Source organism: Buteo buteo, chromosome 9 (assembly GCF_964188355.1).
Source record: "Buteo buteo chromosome 9, bButBut1.hap1.1, whole genome shotgun sequence".
NCBI lineage: Eukaryota > Metazoa > Chordata > Aves > Accipitriformes > Accipitridae > Buteo > Buteo buteo.
In genome coordinates, this window is record NC_134179.1 from 10,664,087 (window position 1) to 10,683,472 (window position 19,386).

Sequence of the window (19,386 nt, forward strand, 5' to 3'; positions counted from 1 at the left end):
CGAGTACTTTACTCACTACACAGTCATTAAATCACACCAAGCAGATAGACCAACAACAGCATTTTTGTACTGAAGAGCGTTCCTGACTTCGCGCAGGAAAGAATTTTGGATGACTACCTAATTCTGCTCTCACCCGAAGCCTCACTCAATGTCGGCTGCCTATGTGTGCTTCTGAGAAAGTTGATAACTTACCATAAATGCTCCATTTTCTCCATAATTCTGCCACTCTGCAAGTAACTTCCCAAAGGCCTTGCTCTGTTAGTTGCCTTAGCTATACAAGCCTTTGCCTCTCAACAGAGGCGATGCAAGAGCTCTAATGAAACACAGCAGGTCTAGCTAGGTCTTGCCTTCAGAAAAATTTCACTCAAGGTTATGCACTCCCCCATTCCTCCTACTCCTCCTTGATTTGAACAATCAAATAATCTAAGAATACAGTCAGATGAAATTAAATCATTTTATATTGTATTAAATGATATTTTACAAATAATCTGCTCCTGAAAGAAACTCCAGAGCCATTCCAAGGTATTTTTTCCCCAGTGAAAAACAACAAAAACCCAAACCAAACACTTCCCATCCGCTGAATGGCTCTATATAACTAGCTACAAATATGAAAACTAACAGAAATGAAGCAAATCGGTACAGCGCTGGTATAAGGCAGCATTTCTAACTTCTTTTAAGCTTCACATAGCTGTAATGACCTGGTTTACTGTTACAGAATCACAGGAAGTATTTTATTTCTGCCCCCATGATTCAGGAGTAAAAAGAAAAGCTTTATCATTAGCACTACCCAGGCACCCTCTCAAAGCACATTTCCTGCTTGGACGTCACCTTGGAATTTGCACCCTCAAGAAAATCCAGGAAATGTAATCTTGCCTGAAATGTAATTAGCTGTATTTCTGCAATTCAAGTGCCCTGCAGCATTTATGAAAACAAGAGATCTGTAAACCCCTAAGATTTAATCTGAAATTAATATCTACAGAGCCTGATGTTCAAAACCACCATGAAACAAGGGTATCCTGTGGAACTGACTGCCTTGATAGTAAAGATCTCAAATTTTCAAATATTATTGTAATGCTCAACATGAATATACTGAGAGATTTAAACTGCCAATGCGGTTACATTTTGGTACACGACTTTGTCATGGTCAGAGGTTTAGATTTTGGGAGGGTTCAACAATATACTTTGATTTTGCAACCCAGTAATATAAAACCCTCCACATCCCAGCAATCAAAAAAAGGTTTATGGAAAAGTATGGTTTTCTAGCCTATTTCGGAGAATTAATGATCTCTATCTAAAAGTAAATAAGGGGTTATCAGCGAAGAAAGTCTGTACAACAGAAGGGCTAAGGTCTGCAATACGTGTATTTAGTTTTCAGCTCGAAGACTATTAAACTAATTTCAACAGCTCAGTTTCTCAAAACCTGGGATGCCCTCCTCCGAAAAGCGCAGTGTGCTGGAGTTACACTTCATTTACAAACACTAGATGGCATCAAAGCCCTCCTTTCTGAGCACACCTTAAAGCAGGACTCCCTGGGGCACTGTCCTAACATGCACACTCCCCCCCCAGCACCAGCCCTGGCAGGAGCTGGAGCTGTGCTGGCTGCGGCACAGGTCAGCAGCATCTGAACAACCAGGAAACATCCACTTTGAAGTCACAGCTGAATATGCAGCATTTTTATGGAGAACAGAAAATGTGTATTTTGAGGTCACCTGAGAGTGAAGCAGCAGGATTATCTGCTAGGAAGCCAAATACAGCACATATTGAGAAATGGAAGGATGGAAAAAAAAGAAAAAAAAAATTATTGTATCTAAGACAGTAGGAATTGCTGGTGTTGCAGCAGGGTAGTTGCTGCTGAAATTGTTACAAATAGGAGCTTCTTACAAGGAGAGGGGTCTCTTCATAGTTAACTACAAATCTGAATTTGTTTTGGTTTGGGTTTTTTTTTGTTTATTTTTAAAATCTGTGCAGCTATGAAGTACACAAGGTCCCTGTGGTCTGATACCATTACAAAATAAAACAGGTTACACGAGGGTCTGCCAGGCAGCATTAAACAGACCTCCCTCTCCCCAGGAGGCTGTTCAAAGCTGTACATTTGCTTTATTGGAGTGGTGGAGTTTAAAAAAAATCTGCATCTGTTAGCTCCATGCAGTACACCGGGACTGTTGGAAGTTACACTTTCAGGTACACACAGATATGCTGGTATTTAGGTTAGCTTTCAAAAAATAGCACTGTTAAGTAAGCGTTCGAGAACCTTAATTTAAGTGCACTCGTAAGGCTGTTCAGATTAATGTTTTAACAAGCATCAGTCATACAATCATGCCAACTGATTTCCAGAAGTCTTGAGGCACAGCAAAATCTATTTCAGTTCCGCTGACGGGAAGACAGAAAAACACACCCCACACAATAAAGGTAGACTCAGAAGGCCAAACACATGCACAGACCACTTCTTGGCCTTGCGATGAATCACCCCTCCTTTCTGAGAGTGCGGAAGACAACTGTATGTTTTAGTTCTTTGATGCTACTTTGAAATTGTGCTTAAGCACAGTGTGGATATTAAAAGCAGACAACTGATTTTGTTCATAGCTTGTCATTGGACTCTTCAGGCAGGTCTCTGAAGTCCAGTTCTGTATTCTATAATATAGCAGAAGTGAGAAGAAAAAAAGTAAGCAGCACAGACTGTACAGAAAAATCTAGAAAAAATGGACCACTTTTTTTAGTTAGCATTCTCATCTATTTAGCTTTAAGTGTTCCTCCAGAGTAAAGCAAAAAAAAAAAAATCCCTTCCCAAACAACACAGCATGTCAAAAATTAAAATTGCAACTGCTTTACAGAGTGAGCATAACACTGACAGAAAGACTGTAGACAGTTTCCCACACCCTCAGTCCATCCCTGTGCCTGGCCCAGCTCCCCACTCCTCAGCTAACACCAATGCTGGACAGACGTACGCCCTGTTCCAGCGCTGTGCCACTAGATGGGAGAATGAAGACACTGTTCAGCTCTCTCCTCTCCTGCTATGGCAAATGTTTCTATGTGCAGCTTCTCTGGCAGTTTCCCATAGACAGAAGAGCAGCAGGTCTGTCCTTCTCAGACCCAAAGTAAGAGTCTTTCTTCCCAAGGCAGTGATTTGCCACCCCCAGACAGCTAGATCCACGCAATGATTAAAGACACTCTGCAAAGGCTTCCTGTTAAAAGAACTAACAAAGAAAAACTAGTATACAAAGTGTAATGTTATTATTTTTTTTTTTAAGTAGTCTGATCTCTAAACAATTAAGCCCTTGCTTGACATGAAGTATAAGATACACAGCAGCTGTTCTCTAGACAGTACTATCTGCTGGAAGTCTGAGTGCAAGGAGAGAAGTCTTCACAGAACACAAGCACAGTGTTTTAACAGTGCAGGTATCACTGAAATTTCATCACATGGGAAAAGCAAAACTCTCTCCTTTCTGCCTACTTGTATGTATAGATAAGGTGAGACAGGAGGAATGGCAACTATCATGCAAAGTTAAACATAAAAACTACATCTTCTACCTTATTTTCCAAACCCTGTTTCAATTGCACCAACACCCTGACCTTCCCCTCAACATACACGTGTTATTCCCTTACAAAACACATTTGATGCAGAAGACATACATTAGGAATGTAGTGTTTTATGAACTGTAGACTGCAGCTACTGCACAAATATATTACTGCTGAGTCAAACTAACATTTGGTTTTCTATTTAGAACAGTCATTGCGCTTTCTGCAGTAGCTGGTTTTTAGCAGGAATGCTTCTGGTGCAAGACTTAAGCAGCAGCAGAGTGCTGCAGTATCAAAAAGCAAAGTACTCCTTTAGTCTACAAAGAGCTGGAATTTCACGAGGCATTCAGTTTAGAGAACAGAATGCAACACAACAATGGTCTTATCATTCCTTGAACTTTCTGTTACTTAACTACACATTACCAGAAGAAAGATTAACTACACTGAAGTGCAAGCTCCACCTGAAAAGAGAAATGGAAATTAGTATCCCTGCTGTGTATACATCAGTTTTAATGTTTGCAGGAGACTTGACTTCTTAATGGCCACTTTCCTAGTAACCTGAATACTAAGCTCCCTCAGGTGCACTATTTATTTTAAACCACTGGCCCTGATCTAACGAAAGCTGCAAGTCACATGAGCAGAGATGCGCAGGTTCTTTTCCAGATTCCAGACACATACAGTAGCAGCAAGGGTATTTTCCCGAGTTTTGTAGTCTGATGTCTGAACTGTGTATGAAAAGAAAGAAACACCTCTTCAAATCATGTATGCACAACAGACTGAAACACCATCCTCAGCTTACTATCACATATTAAGACCAAGTTTGGAAGGCCACCTAATGCCCAGCCTGTAGACAACCACAGAAGAGCTTGCAGTGAGTAGTGACTTATTTCTGTATCAACAGATCACCAGCAGGATAACTGAAGGAGAAAACTGGAGACAGTGAGTCCATCCCTGATAAACAGAAAAAAGTACTAAAGCAATCAGAATATGAAAAAGGTAAAAGTGCAGGCACTAACATTTTCTGTTACTCTTGGCCTACATAGAGAAGTTTACAGAAAGTGACTTATAAAGATTAAGTCATGACATGCTTAAGTTTAGCTAAAGAATTACGCAGATTAGTGAACTGCAAGACAGCATACGCAGATTACCTGAAGATTTATTCAGCTTTGCTGAAAATACAGCAGTAGGTTTTTCCTTTTCTTTAACAGAAGCAGCTTCTCGCTCAGCTTCCTTCTCAAAAGCTTCTGGTTTTACTACACTGACTATCTCTTTTGCAGCAGATAAAGGTGAGGTATCTGTGGCAGGTAAGGACACCATGGATACTTCAGGCACTTTTCTGTCCACAGCCTCCAAGGACTTTTTCAAGGCATTAGTATCTTCCTCAGCTTTTACTTCTACATTCTTTATAGACAGATCACAGGGTAGCTCTGGGCAAGGCAACTGCCTCTTCTCACCTTTGATCACCTTACTGATCTCTTCGCTTTCATCTTTGTGCATTACTTCTCTGTCAGTAGCTTCTGCCACAAACTCAGGAGCAGTTTTAGGATGAGCTAACATCACAAAGTCTTCTTCCACTGGGACTGGGGAAGACTCCATGGGTGAGAGAGCTTTGTTGTCTCCTGGTTTTGGTTCCATAGCAACAGATACATCAGCTGAATAAGCCACAGCATTTAGCTCTTCCATTTGAAGAGGAATCTTCTCTGCCTTGGCTACTTTTGTAGGTGTTGGCTCAGACAGCAGAGTGGCAACAATTTTGGAAGAGTCCAGTTCAGGTTGGAAAGACTCCAGATAAGGCTTGCTCATGGCAGCTGCTGAATCCACCAGTCGTTCTTCATGTTCATCATCAGGTACAATATTCTCAGTTGATTTACTTTTTAAGATGAGAGATGGATCTTCGCGCACTTTCTCAGTAAAGTCAGGTATCACCTGGCTATTAAACATGTCAGATTTTCCAAACTGCGGAGACAGTTTTTCAACAAGTTCCTTGTGTTCAGGCGCATCCTGAGAAATGCATTCTGTTATCGGTGTCTTTGAATAATCTGTAAAGGATGGAGAAGCAGATTCACCAGAAACCTTTGTTTCCTTAATTAAGTCACAGGCAATAGATATATATGGAGTCTCTGTATCTTCAGGACTGGTGCTACTCTCATGATCAGGTTTTTTAAATGCTAATGCCTCTTTTGCTTCTTGGGCCTGTGTCAGTGGTACATTCACTGCCTCTTGGTATAAGGGAGTTTCAGTCTCTTCTTTTACATTCTCATAATTAGCAGTAGGAATAAATGTCTCTAATGGGGAAGCTTCGAGCTGCACAGCAGATGCTTCTGCACCGGCAGTCCCAGTGCTTAGTGGGGCTTCCATAACAATATCTGGCAATATTGGTGATGGAGCAGCTTCCGACCCTTCAAATGAGGGGCAGAGTTGTGTCACGGGTTTCAGAGTCTCTTGTACTGACTCGGAGGTTTGAACTAAATCAATCTTTGTTTCATAAGCAAGTTTTGTACATGCCACATCATGCATTTCACTTTCATATGCTTCTTGCACTAGATCAGGAGTAAGACCTTCTGGCATATTTGCTGCAGTGTCAGTCGGCACTGTTGATACACTCTCTGTTTTAGCATAGTCAGCTTCCTGGCCTTCCTGCTTGCCAACTGCTCGAGTGCTAAAATCACCTTGTTCTGTGCTCATCTGAGCTTTCATTTCTGCAATTTTTTTCTCGTCATCGGTTCTATTTTCTGAAGTGCCTTCCTCTAGTGGAGAAAGAGATTTGACTTTGTTACCATCAGGACTTATAGAGGATTCAAATTTAGTACAAGTGATGTAAGTCTGTGAAGGTTCTTTTACAGCTTCTGGGGTACTTGGGAAAGAGCGATCTTCAGTGCTGCCTTCACTCTCTCTTTCGTAATCCTTCTGCACATTCAGCTTATCTACATCATATTTCTCATCTAAACTGCTTTCTAGTTTGGCATCTATCTTACTTCCAACATCCTCTCTCATGCTGCTCAGTCCGTGACTAGCACCTTTTACTTCCCATATTGGTTCAAATGGCTTGAAGTCTGCATATTCTTCCCTCCTGAGCGAGTCGTCTTTCAATGCCCCTTTTTCACCATGATCACCACCTCTGTATTTGTTATAAAAGAGGTCTTCCTCGTTTTTCTCAAATGAATCTTGAGGAGTTTCTGGAGAGATTTTCAGCTGCTCTGCAGGCATTTTCTCCAGATTACGTAATTCTTTAGGGCCCTCTAGCTGTGTTTCTTCTTTAGCTTGAGATAAAATGGCTGCTTCTGCTTTAGCAAATGGGGGTTCTGAGTATTTAATTTCTGCAATGTCTTTTTCATTTCCCTCTGCAAGAAATGGATTTTTTGCATTTTCCATAGTTTCTTTATAAACCTCACTTGCATTTTCTTTGTAAATGCCTCTTGCAGGTAATCCCTCTGAGACTGTATCAAAGGCTGCGTGCTCTTTAAAGGGATCAGCTGAGATAGGAGAGAAGGAGGGAAGAGAAGGAGCAGTATCAAGCGGGACTGCAGTAAAATCCTCTTGACCAAGCGACTTAGTGCTACCTGGCTGCTCCTGCAAGTCCATAACCTTTTCTGTGACCGTGGACAGAAAGGAAAGTTAGAGAATGCAAGTGCTCTTAAAGTCAATGCAAACTTTCATGACAGGTTCACATGATGTTAGTTATTAAGAGGTTCTTCCAAGTTCTAGCATAAATACTATTAGCCATTAAAACAAAGTATCAGTTAAAGTCTGCTAGTCTATTTCACCTCTTCTAGCAGAGAAGTATGCAAGAGGCTAGAGAAGCAGGAACTTTATGCAGCACAAAGATCACAGTAAAGCTGAAGATGCCAGACAAGTACAGAGCATCCAAGTACAGCAGGCAATATTAAACAAAGTGAGAAAGGGAGGGTGGGGTGGCAAGGTGAGACAGACAGAGGGTATGTGCGTATGCTTGTGCATAAACATATGCACAAACGTGCATGCCAGTAAGAAGTCTTTTTTGACACTTTTTTAATGGGAATTTGGTGGACAGCGTAGCTAACAAAACTCACTAAGTAAATACTACAGGTACAAATTTTACTTATATAAAATACTGCAGAAAGTTACTATGGATTAAATCTTTCTGCTAAATCAGTAAAGCAACTACGCTTTGATGTGTTAACCTGTTAATAGTATCAACTTCTTTCCTACATCAAGGGTCCAAGAATTCACAGATGGCTATAGCTTGTTTATAAAACAGTTCACCGTGCAAAGAAATGAATGTGTATTAAGATCTTGAACAGATCAACTGAAAAGCCAAAACTGAAAAATGTGGTAAAGGCTATTCTTGGACCCGTGCTGACTTTTAGTAAAGGCAGACTAATTGGAAAGGGTTAATGAGATCAGATCAGAAATGCAGGATGTATTCAGACAAAGGTGAGCAGAAAGAACTTGCCTGCAGAGGAGTGCATCAGAGGCGCAGATGTAGCAGGAAGAGCAAAAAGGGTCTCATCTGAAAAACAAACAAACAACCTCAGCAGAAATAAAAGCTAAGTTGAAGAGGGGAGAAAGCACGCAAGTAGTCAGTTCCCAGTAAATCAAACAGATCCATAGCCAGTATCTACACCCACAGAGAACCACAGAACTAGACACAAGCCGGGTAATTTGGGAGAGACAAAGCTCGGATTTCTCCATTCACAATGGGATCTTTACCGAGGCAGTAACGGAGGGATCTCTACCCTCCATGCCAGCAACCAGTATCAGGTAAGATACACCACAGCAGCTACTCTTTATTTTTATTCTCCAAAGCTCCACACTACTGAGCAGTTAGTGTCTCTAGCGCCAGAAAAAACACCTGCCATTGACAGTGACACGCTGTCCTTAATCAGCTCACTTTGTCAGAGGGCCTCCTAACCCCAACTAACTTGTGTGAGAACAGCAGCGATAAAGAGACTCAAGCAAAAATTGTGAAAAGTCAAAATGACTAAAGTAAGCTTTGAAACTCCCCACAAACAGAGCACTGATCAGGCAGGCTGATACTGATCAAACTGGTAACAGTAAATGACTGTACCATTTGCTTTATCTTTACATCTTGACTATTTTTGTTGTGTTGTAATGCAGACAAGCTTCCAAAGGAAGGCATTATTTTAAAAGCCTTCCTTGGCATTATCCAAGGAGCATATTTTGCTTTGCTGAATTTGTTTTAACCCTAATATTTCACAGGACAATCGCAGCTCTCCCATTTCCACTCAAAGAACTAAGGAAATATAAGGAAGGACACACTTCTCCTAAGCTAAGGAAGTCACCTTCCTTCACTAATGCACAATTGTGAGAAGCCAGACAATCCCAGAGTTTCATATTGCACATTATCTGAAGTAAAAGCATACAACTATGACATTTTACTAAGGTGCGTGAAGCATTTCATGAAAAACCACTGTAGAAGGAGCAATAGCAGCCACCGCTAAGAACCAGGCAAATCAAAACCAGTCCCTTCTCTGGATTTCTGTGTCAACAGCAGTATTTTTCCCAGGCCTGTTGGCATTACCTTAATGTAAAAATAGTAACATTTAGGTAAATCTATTTCATTCTGAAGAGCGCATAAAGTTTTCAAATTAAGGCTGTTAAAGAATATTTGCAATTTACATCAATTGTATTAGCAGACTGCAAAATTATATTAAAGCATTTCAATTAGATTTTGAATTTCCAGTACAGACATCAACAATCTTTACTTTTGCTGTTTGCCTGGACAAAATCAAGTACTGAAAGAGTTAAGAACTTAACTTTTTTTAATTAAAAGCAAAGAAAAATAGAAGCAATCAATTTTAAAAGATGGAAGGCAAAAAGTGAGAAATATGGTAGACCCAGCAGCGCATACATAATAATCCAGTAAAGCAAGGCATTAAGGTAATTTTTGTTTTGGCATTAAACCATGACTTTCTGCAAAAGGAATGCCACTTCAAGATACTCGTGACCCATCTGGCTTACTCAAGTTAATCCTACCAGCAGTTTTCAAAAAATCAAGTCTCCTCACAATCTACATTTACTGTCGCAGTACAGTCGGTTGGTTTGGTTTCACAGAACATTCTATCTCCAGGTGACGTTTATAATCTACGGCAAGATATAACAAAACAGAGTAATAAAATTGGAGTGTAGGACTTACAAGCTTCCTCAACTCCTGCCAGGCCAAAGGGATTTCTGTTCAGTTTTCTAGAAATTACATTTTCCTATTAAGGACCACACAGAGAGAAACCTCAATTCCAAATTTAGAACACATTAAAGCAGTGTTACAGTTCGGTGGTGGCAAAAGCTTTTAAGGACAAAAACCATACTGAAGGACAACTGATCGATATGTGACACTCAGTCACAGAACTGCAACGCTTGTCCGTACACTGCCGAACATCACCATATGCCCTTTATTTCAGGAGATGCTTGACTCCACATGCCCTGGCTCGCTGGGATCTCTTCCACAAGCAGGCTGCTCGCCAGGAGCCCACCGCCCCATGAGACAAGTTAAAGTTAGCAAGTCACCTGGTTGGGAGAGAGAAACAAGGGGCCTCAGTGAGAGTGCAGCTTGGGACTCATCCATCCAGAGAGCTGCTCCGCCTTCCTCAACATGAGGCCTTTAGCAGCAACAGCAGAGGTTTTTCTTCAGTTTCTAGTGTGCCTGGTACGTCAAGGGTTACCACCAAGCTTTAGGTTTTAGGCTAGCAAGCCTTAGGGTTTGCACCAAGCAGCAGCACACTCTCCTTTTCTCTCAACATTATGTTTTGATGGACCAAGCGAGCAACATCTGACCACAAATGTAGAACTGTGTCCCTCTACATGTGTACTGACTGCTGACCCTGCTGAAATACCCAGTCACTCATTGGTTAAACGGAGCAGCAGCGTCCACAAACTCCATGCCTGAGCCAGTGTCAATCTACCACCTCATCTCCCACGCTCGGCTCCGCTCAGCTCCGCTCCCCTCGGAGCACCGCTCCCCTCGGAGCACCGCGCACACACACCAGGTCCAGCGCCTCTGGGCACAGGTGGCAATCCACCAGGCAGCTGGGAACAGAGACTAGCCCTCAGCACGCACCCTCCCTGAAATGCTCTCACCTCCTCCAGGCCATGCCAGAGCAGCACAACCTTTATTTGCTGGAAGGGGTCTATGCTTAGGAGCGGAGGGGAGGGGGGAGAAAGCAGGATGGACCTGCTGAGACCTGATTGTGCAGCATGGAGACAGAGACCCCCGACGCCCAACAGAAAAGGATCTCATGGGGAAACCAGGAACAAGTCAATGGAGTGGAGGTACTGAAAAGGTAGAAATAAAAGGGCAAAGAAAGAAGACAAAGTCCACTGTGGTAAGGGGGCAAAGAGGTAACGCACAAGTCCCTGAAGGCGCAGTACACTTGGTGTTCAAAGACCAACCGCAACCTCTACCAAAAATTCTAGACTTAAAATCTTTTGAATACTTCCCAACCCGAGAGAGAGAGGTTTCAGTTTCTGGTGAGGAACACTGCTTTTAGGAGCACGGACACTTGATATTTCAGTGCTCCGTTAAGACAGCACAAACCAGAAACTCCTTCTCAGGTTTGGCTTCCATTTACTCAACACAGAAACATAAAATAGCTATGCCAGTCACTGAATTCGCAGGTTATCTTAATGGAAGGATATTATGCCCACACCCAAACTTTATTTTCCACACATAGCTGGAGTGTCAAAAGTGATTACATAAAAGCAGTATTTCCTAACCAGCCAAGGAGAACCACCCACTTTCCCTCCACCCACATCAGAATGGCATTTTTCCTGCTGAACGGAAGAAGGTACAAGGACTTCTTCCTGCTGTGGGCCCTGTAAAACACCTCCAGGCAAGCAGGGAGAACAGAGGAGGACCTCTACAACTCCCACATCAGCATGACTGGTAACTGAACCATTCTCTTCAGATTGTAATTCAAATGACATGGTGAAAGGATCTGTGTTTTTTCCAGCAATGACACCTGCACTGAAGAATCCTTACCTCCAATGTTGGTGGTAGAAACCTTTCAGAAACACAACTCTGTGGGTGCTTTGGCAGGCAAGAGAAGAAAAAATGCAGCATCTATCAGATTGTCGCCTGGCACGCAGCGAGGCTGCCCAGGCCCAAAGGCGTACATACCACAACGAGCACGCAAGCCACTTCAGCCAACGCTTGCAGAACACCAGAGAACCGGCTGCCTCTTTCCAACCATTGCTCAAGTCGTAGCACTGGTCACAGCTGACAACAGGTACTAAGTTTTGTAATAAAGTACTACGTTTAGTGGAATGACTTCACTTGAAGAAGTGCGAGGATAGATCACTGAGGGTGGCGTCTCCTATTTGCATATAAATGGCAAAAATTAGGCAATCGAAACAAAGTAGTAGTACACTACTACTAGAATCAAGTAAAAAGAAAAATCTCAGAATATATCAAGCTCTAAGCAAGATTATTTTCAAGTGTATATTCAAAACTCATTTCTTGAGCTACAAAGTGGGCCCTCACTACAGCAAAGCTTCACCTAAAGATATAAAGAAAATCTAAGACGACTTGAGTTTGTAAAAACCGTAACACAGAAAAAATTAATTCAGTAACATGAACTGCTCAATTACTGCTTCCATCAGAAGACAGATTTTGTTTCATGAAATACAGAAGAATGGGACCTTGAAATGAACACTGTATCTCCAGGAGATAACAGCCTTTACTCCAAATTTTATCTGCCAAAAATCCATAATGGTGCAGGTTAGTAACCTACCTTCAGAGTTACTGTTAAGAGAAAGACAGACCCCCTATTTCTGAATGGTATTACTTTGTATTAGTTACTGAAGTGGTCCAATTGATGGTTTTTAAAGAGAACTTTATAGGCAGACTCAACCTTGCCCAGGGGATCTTACAGCATTCAGTAAAATACTAATACTGTATTCAAACTTATACACCCACACATCACCAAACCAATGATGGCATGACTGCTCTTTGCCTAACAAGAAAGTTAACAGTTTTGCTCGCTAGCACGCACTCCTCTAGCCATTTTTTGGGGTTTGTTTTTGGTTTGGTTTTTTTTTTTTTTGGGGGGGGGGGGGGTTGTTGTTGGTTTTTTTTTTAAATATCCACGTATACTAACATATCCCCCTAATGTGAAAGGAAAAGCATTTAAGGAACAACAGAGTGATGCACAAAGTGATTCATTCTGACTGCATTCCTATTTTTAACCAAAAACATTCCGTAAATTTTACCTTGGCTTTTTGCAAATTAAATATTCCCTAACAAACAACAACAACAAAAAAGCAGCCACCCACAAACAACCCTGTAGCTTCTCCTTTCATTAGCAGGAATTCTCATACTCTAAAACTTTGTATTATGGTTTCAGCTAAAACATAAGCTCTACCAACAAGAAACAGATTTCAGTTTTGTTTAAAAATAAAAAAACTGCCATCAGCATGACAAAGAGGTGTCATTTTAAACTCTCATTTTCATTTTTGCTGATTGCCCACTAACTGGTATTGTTACAAAATACTGGTATTACCAGCATAAAACTAACAAAAATTAATATCAAAATTTTGGATAAAATGCAGAGAAATAAACGGAGAGAGATTTTGCAGGCAACTAAGAAAGAGAAAGCAAAGTTAACTGCAAAGATTTCCAGAGAAAAAGAGAAGAATGTTTAAAATGAAAAAGTAGTAAACTGACAATTCCAAGAAAAGCAATTTATGAAAAAACTGCCTTCCCCACCCCCAAAACAAACTTGCCAACAGAAAGCAGAGGACTTAAGTCTAGTCACAGAAAATAAGAACTCAGCAAGAACATGTTCTACCCCTGATTGCTGGGTTTTAGGTAACTGATGTACCCTTCCATCTGTTCCCACCTGTGACTCCTTCCAAACAGCAGCAGCAGGTCTGTGGTAAGGTAGGTTTACTGTTCTGATACTCTCCTTATTTTTATGTATAAGCTCAGCATTAGAAAAACAAAAAAAATCTAAATATTTTATTTTCTACATAGAAACACTGAGTAAACTTCATCCTGATGCACAGTTTAGCTTTGGTAGGAGACTGTATTAGGCTGCTAGATGGCAGTTTCAGTCTTCAGAAAATAAAAAACATTTCCTGGATTAGTTTTCTGGAGAATGTACACTATTCTTAAAACAAAACAAAAAAACAGTTGGTAAGAGTAAAGTTTTTAAGACTCCACTTCACCTTTGCATGTTTAGAAAATGAGGCAGATGCCTAACTAGACAGGGACTGCTTTTACCTTACAGACCTATCACAAAGGGACACCGATTTTGAAGGGCCTCTCTTGTTAATACAAATACAAAAATTAATACTCAAAGGAATGACATCTGTGGCATGACTCATATGTAGTGTAAAAGTTACATTTGCAGCAATCCCTCTAGGGCAGATATGAAAAAGAAATTGTCTGCTTCTTCAATGCGCCAAGTTGTTAATTTGTCCACAGTGAAGACTGCCCTAAGCAGCATTTCTGATCTCAAACCATTTTCTAAGGAAAATACACATATGTAGTACTACCATGAAGTATTGCTCTTTTACAGATTCAAGAACCACAAAAACCTCAAAAGGCTTTTGGAGACCAGTGCAGTACCCTCACACTTCATAACCACAGGGAGGAACTGCGGTGTTTTTTTTTTTCTCCTGCATGTGTTGATGTCAAATTAGGATGAGTAAATTGCTACCTCTTGGCATAAAGTGTCAAAGACAACATACCTGGCCACTTAGAAGTTAAATTAAATAATTTCAAGGAGAGTCAAGTTCTTGGATGCCACATTTCCTATTGCAGAGTAAACAAGGGCACACAACTTCACAAGAATTTCCTGAGAAAAGCAGCTGCCTACACAAACTCCATTCAAATCATCTCCTGTTATGATGCAGTTGTTCCAAATATGGTATTTCACCAAATATTTAAGGGATTCAAGATAAAGAACATTAACTAGTAATAGCATCTTTTCACATCATTAGATCAAGCTGCAGAGCCACAGCAAGCAATTAGGTTTTCTCATTTGGCTCTTTTTAGTTATACGTGTAAGTTTATAAAAAGAAGTTTCCAGTTTAGGAAACTCAAGACTGTAAACTACTTGGAAATCTTTGAGGAAAGTATAAAAGCTGCTGCAGAAGATGGCAATTGCTGAAGATTTAAGTGAAAACGGGAGCTCCATTTTTAACATCTTAAGGGTATCAGAGCTAGGATCACAAAAGGATCCAAGAGTTTTATTAATGAGGGCAGCTGTAGGTCATCTCAGGTCTTCATGGAAATTACTGCAAAGTGGTATGATGCATCACTTGCAGAGCGAGTTGCACTCTACTGCATAGGAGGTTCCTCATTTCATGTCATTTGAAATAGATAAAGAAAACAAGTTCAAAACAAGCATTTCGAACAATGCGTGCTACTTTAAATATTCTATTTATGGAAACGCAAGTCTCCAATGAGAAGCAAGTGTTTTCTTATTGTCTAAGCAAGTTTTTTTTCAGTATCATATTTACATGGTCCAACTTGCAGCAACTTTTCCTCTTTTGGAAAAATTACATTTGAGGCAAGTTGCTCAGCAATGCAGATACTGTAAAGCGTACAATGACGGAGGTAAGGTATACGCCATTTCATCTTCTTTTGATCAGCTCTAGAGTGAAAAGCAAGAGAGACAGTACCACTCCCCTGCAATATCCAACTGCCAGCCAAAGCAAGAACAGCTACAGAAGGAGGATATATTAACTCTGGCTCTATCACAGTTCTTTCATTACAATTCCCAGACTGCCAAAATAAGTACACCAGGGTATTTTTAAAAGGCCATTAAATACTTCAGACAGATAACTGCCAGCCTCCCCTCACTCTTGCAACCAAACATTTTGATCAATAACGCTACAGACAGGGTCCAAGCAGCATTTCAGAGGACGGTTCTATAATGCCACTTCCTGTTAAAAGTCCCTCATCCATGTGAGTGTCACTGTATCTCCACAGAGCAAGGACAGAATTTTATCTGGCACATTTTGTTATTAAAAGTAAACAAACAAAGAAAAAAGTCACATAGGTCAGCTCCAAAGAAACTTTTCATTATTCCTATACCAAGTATAACAAGACAACAAGGAATTCGCAGAAACAGGATCCACATACCTATCACAGACCAGCAATCCACAATGGCTCACCACAAGGAAAGTTAAATCCTCTGAAGAACAATGATAAACTATCTGGCTTCTGAGCCTAAACTAAGCTCATGGATGAACAGCTGACACACAACAAGAAGTGCCACATAGAGTAACTGTGCCCTGAAGGCCTGAGCCTTCTCTCCCAAGTGTATCAACTAACCTAATCACATAAATTGTGCCTTCTTACAGAGTGGGCATCAGGGGGTGGGTAAATACCTCCCTTTATTAAAGTCAGGTGGCCACAGTAATCAACTTCCAACTGTTCACAGTCCATCTCTGATGGCTTGAAACACCCACTTCATAATCACAACTATATTTAATATATAAATCACAAATATATTTATTAGCAAAGCTTAGAATGAATTTAGAGCAATCTCAGATATGAACATTCACAGATCCAGCATTTACAGTCACCAATTTAAATTATTTTAATTAAATTTATTTAAATAATTTAATTAATAATTATTTAATTAAAAAGAAAGAAACAGAAAGAAACAATCTAGCCAACTGCAAACACTTGTGTCCAGCTAGACATGGCTTTAAAGAGAAGTATTCAGTCTCTGGCAATATCTGCAACCAAAAAAATTCTAGATAATTCCTCTAAAAACTAAGTAACTCTTAAGACCCAGACTCTTTAACCATATGTCTCAGTAACAAACAGAAATTTGGCTTCTGGCAGTGCCAAAAAGCTGAAAAATATAATTACAGCAGAACTTACTCAAAGGCAGGAGGTCTAGAGAGCCATGCAAATCCTATCATTATGCAGACATTATCCAATTTAATTTTAGAGATTATACCAATCATAAGAGTCCCTTTCACCAGTTTGTACAGATGGAATTTTTCCCTGCTTTCCCTACAATTAAACAAATTAAGCAGTATTTAGATTAGCAACTTTATCATTGTGGAAGAATATATTTATTAGCTAAATTAATCTTTAAAGAATGGAGAAGAGATGCTACTGATTTCTTTTAGCATCTATTCCCGACACATTACCTTGCGCGACAAGCCTCTGACATAAGAGCTTATAGTCTGTAAAATAAAAACAAATTGATGCATAAGATATCTTCATCATAAAAGAGGAAAAAAAAAAAACCATGGACATTAATTAGAAGATTCAACATAGCCATTAGCATTTGTATAAGAATGGCTTTTAATGTAACCTATAAAGCAGGGTGAAGATTACATACACTGTCCTGATGTCCTCCTCAACAAAGAGGATCACATATCAAGCAGCACTGCACTTCCTAGGTTGCAATAGATTTTGATCAATACAGGTTTTAGCTATCCCCTTCAGTTTTTTGCCACTTTGACACAATTCACATACACAGGAAAACCGATTTTCTTATCTAATGATGTGATCTTTTAATGAAAACGTGGGTTTAAAACACTAGAAATTCATCCTTTTGCCCTTTGAACAGCATTTCTCAAGCTGAAGCATGAATACTTGAAGATCTGGCTGAAGGCCAAGAAAAGAAGCAACCTTTATTCCACCACTACCACATACATTTTTCTGCTTCCTCCAGATCTTGCTTGTTCCTTTCAGCTCTGCAGCTACAACCTGCTTTTGAAGGCCTCACACATGCTCTTTCATCTGTTTTACTTGGCATTCATTTCCTTATCACACACAAAGGACAGAGACGGAGAGGCATTAAGGAATTTTATTTTCTGTCAGAAAAGAGGGAATAGCAGAGTTCAAGAAAAACTGTCACAAACTGGTAACGACTGGATAAGCAGTAGGATTTTGACATTAGACCAACAGCATCTAATAGACTGAGAACATTTTTAATTGGCAAGAGAAAAGTTTATAGTTATCTCAGCCTTGTGTCTTATTTAAAGACATCTTAATTAACATATTCTTACTAGCCAATGAAGTTGATGACATGATTGCCCCATTCATTAAAAAGCTGCAAGTAAAAGTTCACAGTATGTTCCTAAGACACAAAGCAAGCCTTCCAGCAAAACCAGGGAGGGTCAAACTGGTATTCCTAACTCTTCTACATGGGGGGGTGTGGGAAGCAAAATTAAAAGTATTCTTTCTTTATACATCAGAAAGCAGTAACTGGAGACAAACCCATTAAAAACCATGGGGAAGAGCAGCAATTTAAAAACATCTCTAACTTAAAAATCTTTGTGTTTTGACAGCTACAGTTAGCAGCAGATTATTTCCACTTGAAAGATAAAAACATTCTACTGAGATAATTTGATTTTCTCAGACTTTGTGAATATTAATAAGCCCATTATTTTATTGCTATTGTAGTAGTTTATTGATGGAAATACCAATTAAAAAAAGCTATCCATCAAATATATGTCATAGGTAGTCCAGTGATCTCAGTCCTAGCTGTACTGTGCTTCCCGAAAAGCAGTCTTGAAAAGTAGAAAACATTACGCAGTGTTTTCAAAGCATAACAGGAGTAATTTCTATTTTAGATCATAAGAAATAAAAAACCCACATGAAAACATACTCAACTGTTCCACTTAGAATACATCTCAGTTCACTATTTTTCACTTGGTAATAATAGCTTATTTTCTTTCCTTTCTAATACAGCTTGATAGTTACACAATTTTCCTCCTGCTTCGTGCATAAGCATTTCTGAGTATCTCAGGACAATTTATCTGTAAGCTACATGTTGCTTTACATCTTCTAGCCAGCAAAAGACCAAGAACTATTCTCTTGCTTAGAACCCAGAGGACATTTTCAGATTGAACTATGCATTGCTAATTTTTGTATCTTTCATAGTTACTATAGTAACACACCAGCTCAAAAAAAAGGCTTCTTTCATTCAAAATATTAACAGGAAACAAAGAAACATAACTGAAGCACACCAAGACATGCCTCAAGTTGTAGGTTAACTGCCCTTTGTTATTCTAATACCTTCCCAGCACACAAAGGCCAGACTAATCTGATGAGAGCCACCAAGCAGTTGGGTGTAGCAAAATGGACATTGAAACAGGCAGGCAGAGGCACTAACCTCCCTCAAAATCGGGTGGCAAGCAGCAAAGCCCCCGCGTGGGAAAATTGGTCTCCAGGATTAGAAGAATGATGCCTATATGCCTTCTACTAAGTAGCCAGGCTCCCAGACTGAATGCTCTCCAAAACCCTCATCCTCCCCACCCTGGGCCTTGGAAGAAGAGGAAGGAAAATGAAAACAACATCCTCACAATACACCAACCAGAAAGTTATACTAGAAAAACGCATTGCAAATTACTGGAATAACACAAGATGCATCTGCAAGCCACTTAGAAATGATATTCTCCCAATCACAGATCTACTTTTAAGATTGTCTTTTCACCATGCCAATTGCCAACAACAGTTTATGTCTGTCCTCGTGAGCTGCAAAGTTTAGGTCTCTTGGCTTTAGGCCTGTATATTCCAATGACCACTGATTTCCAACCCATCTGTAGATCAGCTGTTGCAAAAGGACTTGACACTTCCCTAGCAACTTTGTACCAGTCAGCAGGAGAAAACCGCTGACCAGGAGGCTTAAATGTTGTCCTTGACCTACAGGAGTGCTGCTGTTACTGGTTAGTGGTCTCATCTCTATCTATGAGATAAGAAAGAGGTTCAGTGCTCACCAGTGGTGCTACAACAGGGTAGACAAGACAGTCATCACTTTGTAGACTTGCTGCAAACTTCCTTAAGCAGACGGGGAGGAAGGGAAAAAAGGGGCAAACAAACAGTAGTTCTCCACTGTCTCCTAACTTGCGGTTTGTAGGATTTCATCTCCAAGGGGAAAACTCGAATGCAATCCAAAA

General features: G+C 40.2%; 1 protein-coding gene across 12 annotated transcripts in view; it reads right to left on the reverse strand.

Annotated features, from left to right (window-relative positions):
- The window catches only part of RTN4 (reticulon 4), a 74,880-nt gene that overhangs the window by 22,860 nt on the left and 32,634 nt on the right, over positions 1 to 19,386 (reverse strand). For 8 of the 12 annotated variants that reach the window (XM_075035349.1, XM_075035350.1, XM_075035352.1 and 5 more), the window contains 2 exons: positions 7,949 to 8,005; positions 4,665 to 7,106 (listed from right to left, as the gene is read on the reverse strand). The exons of 1 other annotated variant lie outside the window; for it this stretch is intronic. In XM_075035349.1, the coding sequence (XP_074891450.1) occupies positions 4,665 to 7,106; positions 7,949 to 8,005 (2,499 nt within the window). Of the gene's footprint in view, positions 1 to 2,032; positions 2,632 to 4,664; positions 7,107 to 7,948; positions 8,006 to 19,386 lie in introns of those variants that run through there. 3 more of the 12 variants (XM_075035360.1, XM_075035358.1, XM_075035359.1) reach the window with 3 other exon arrangements.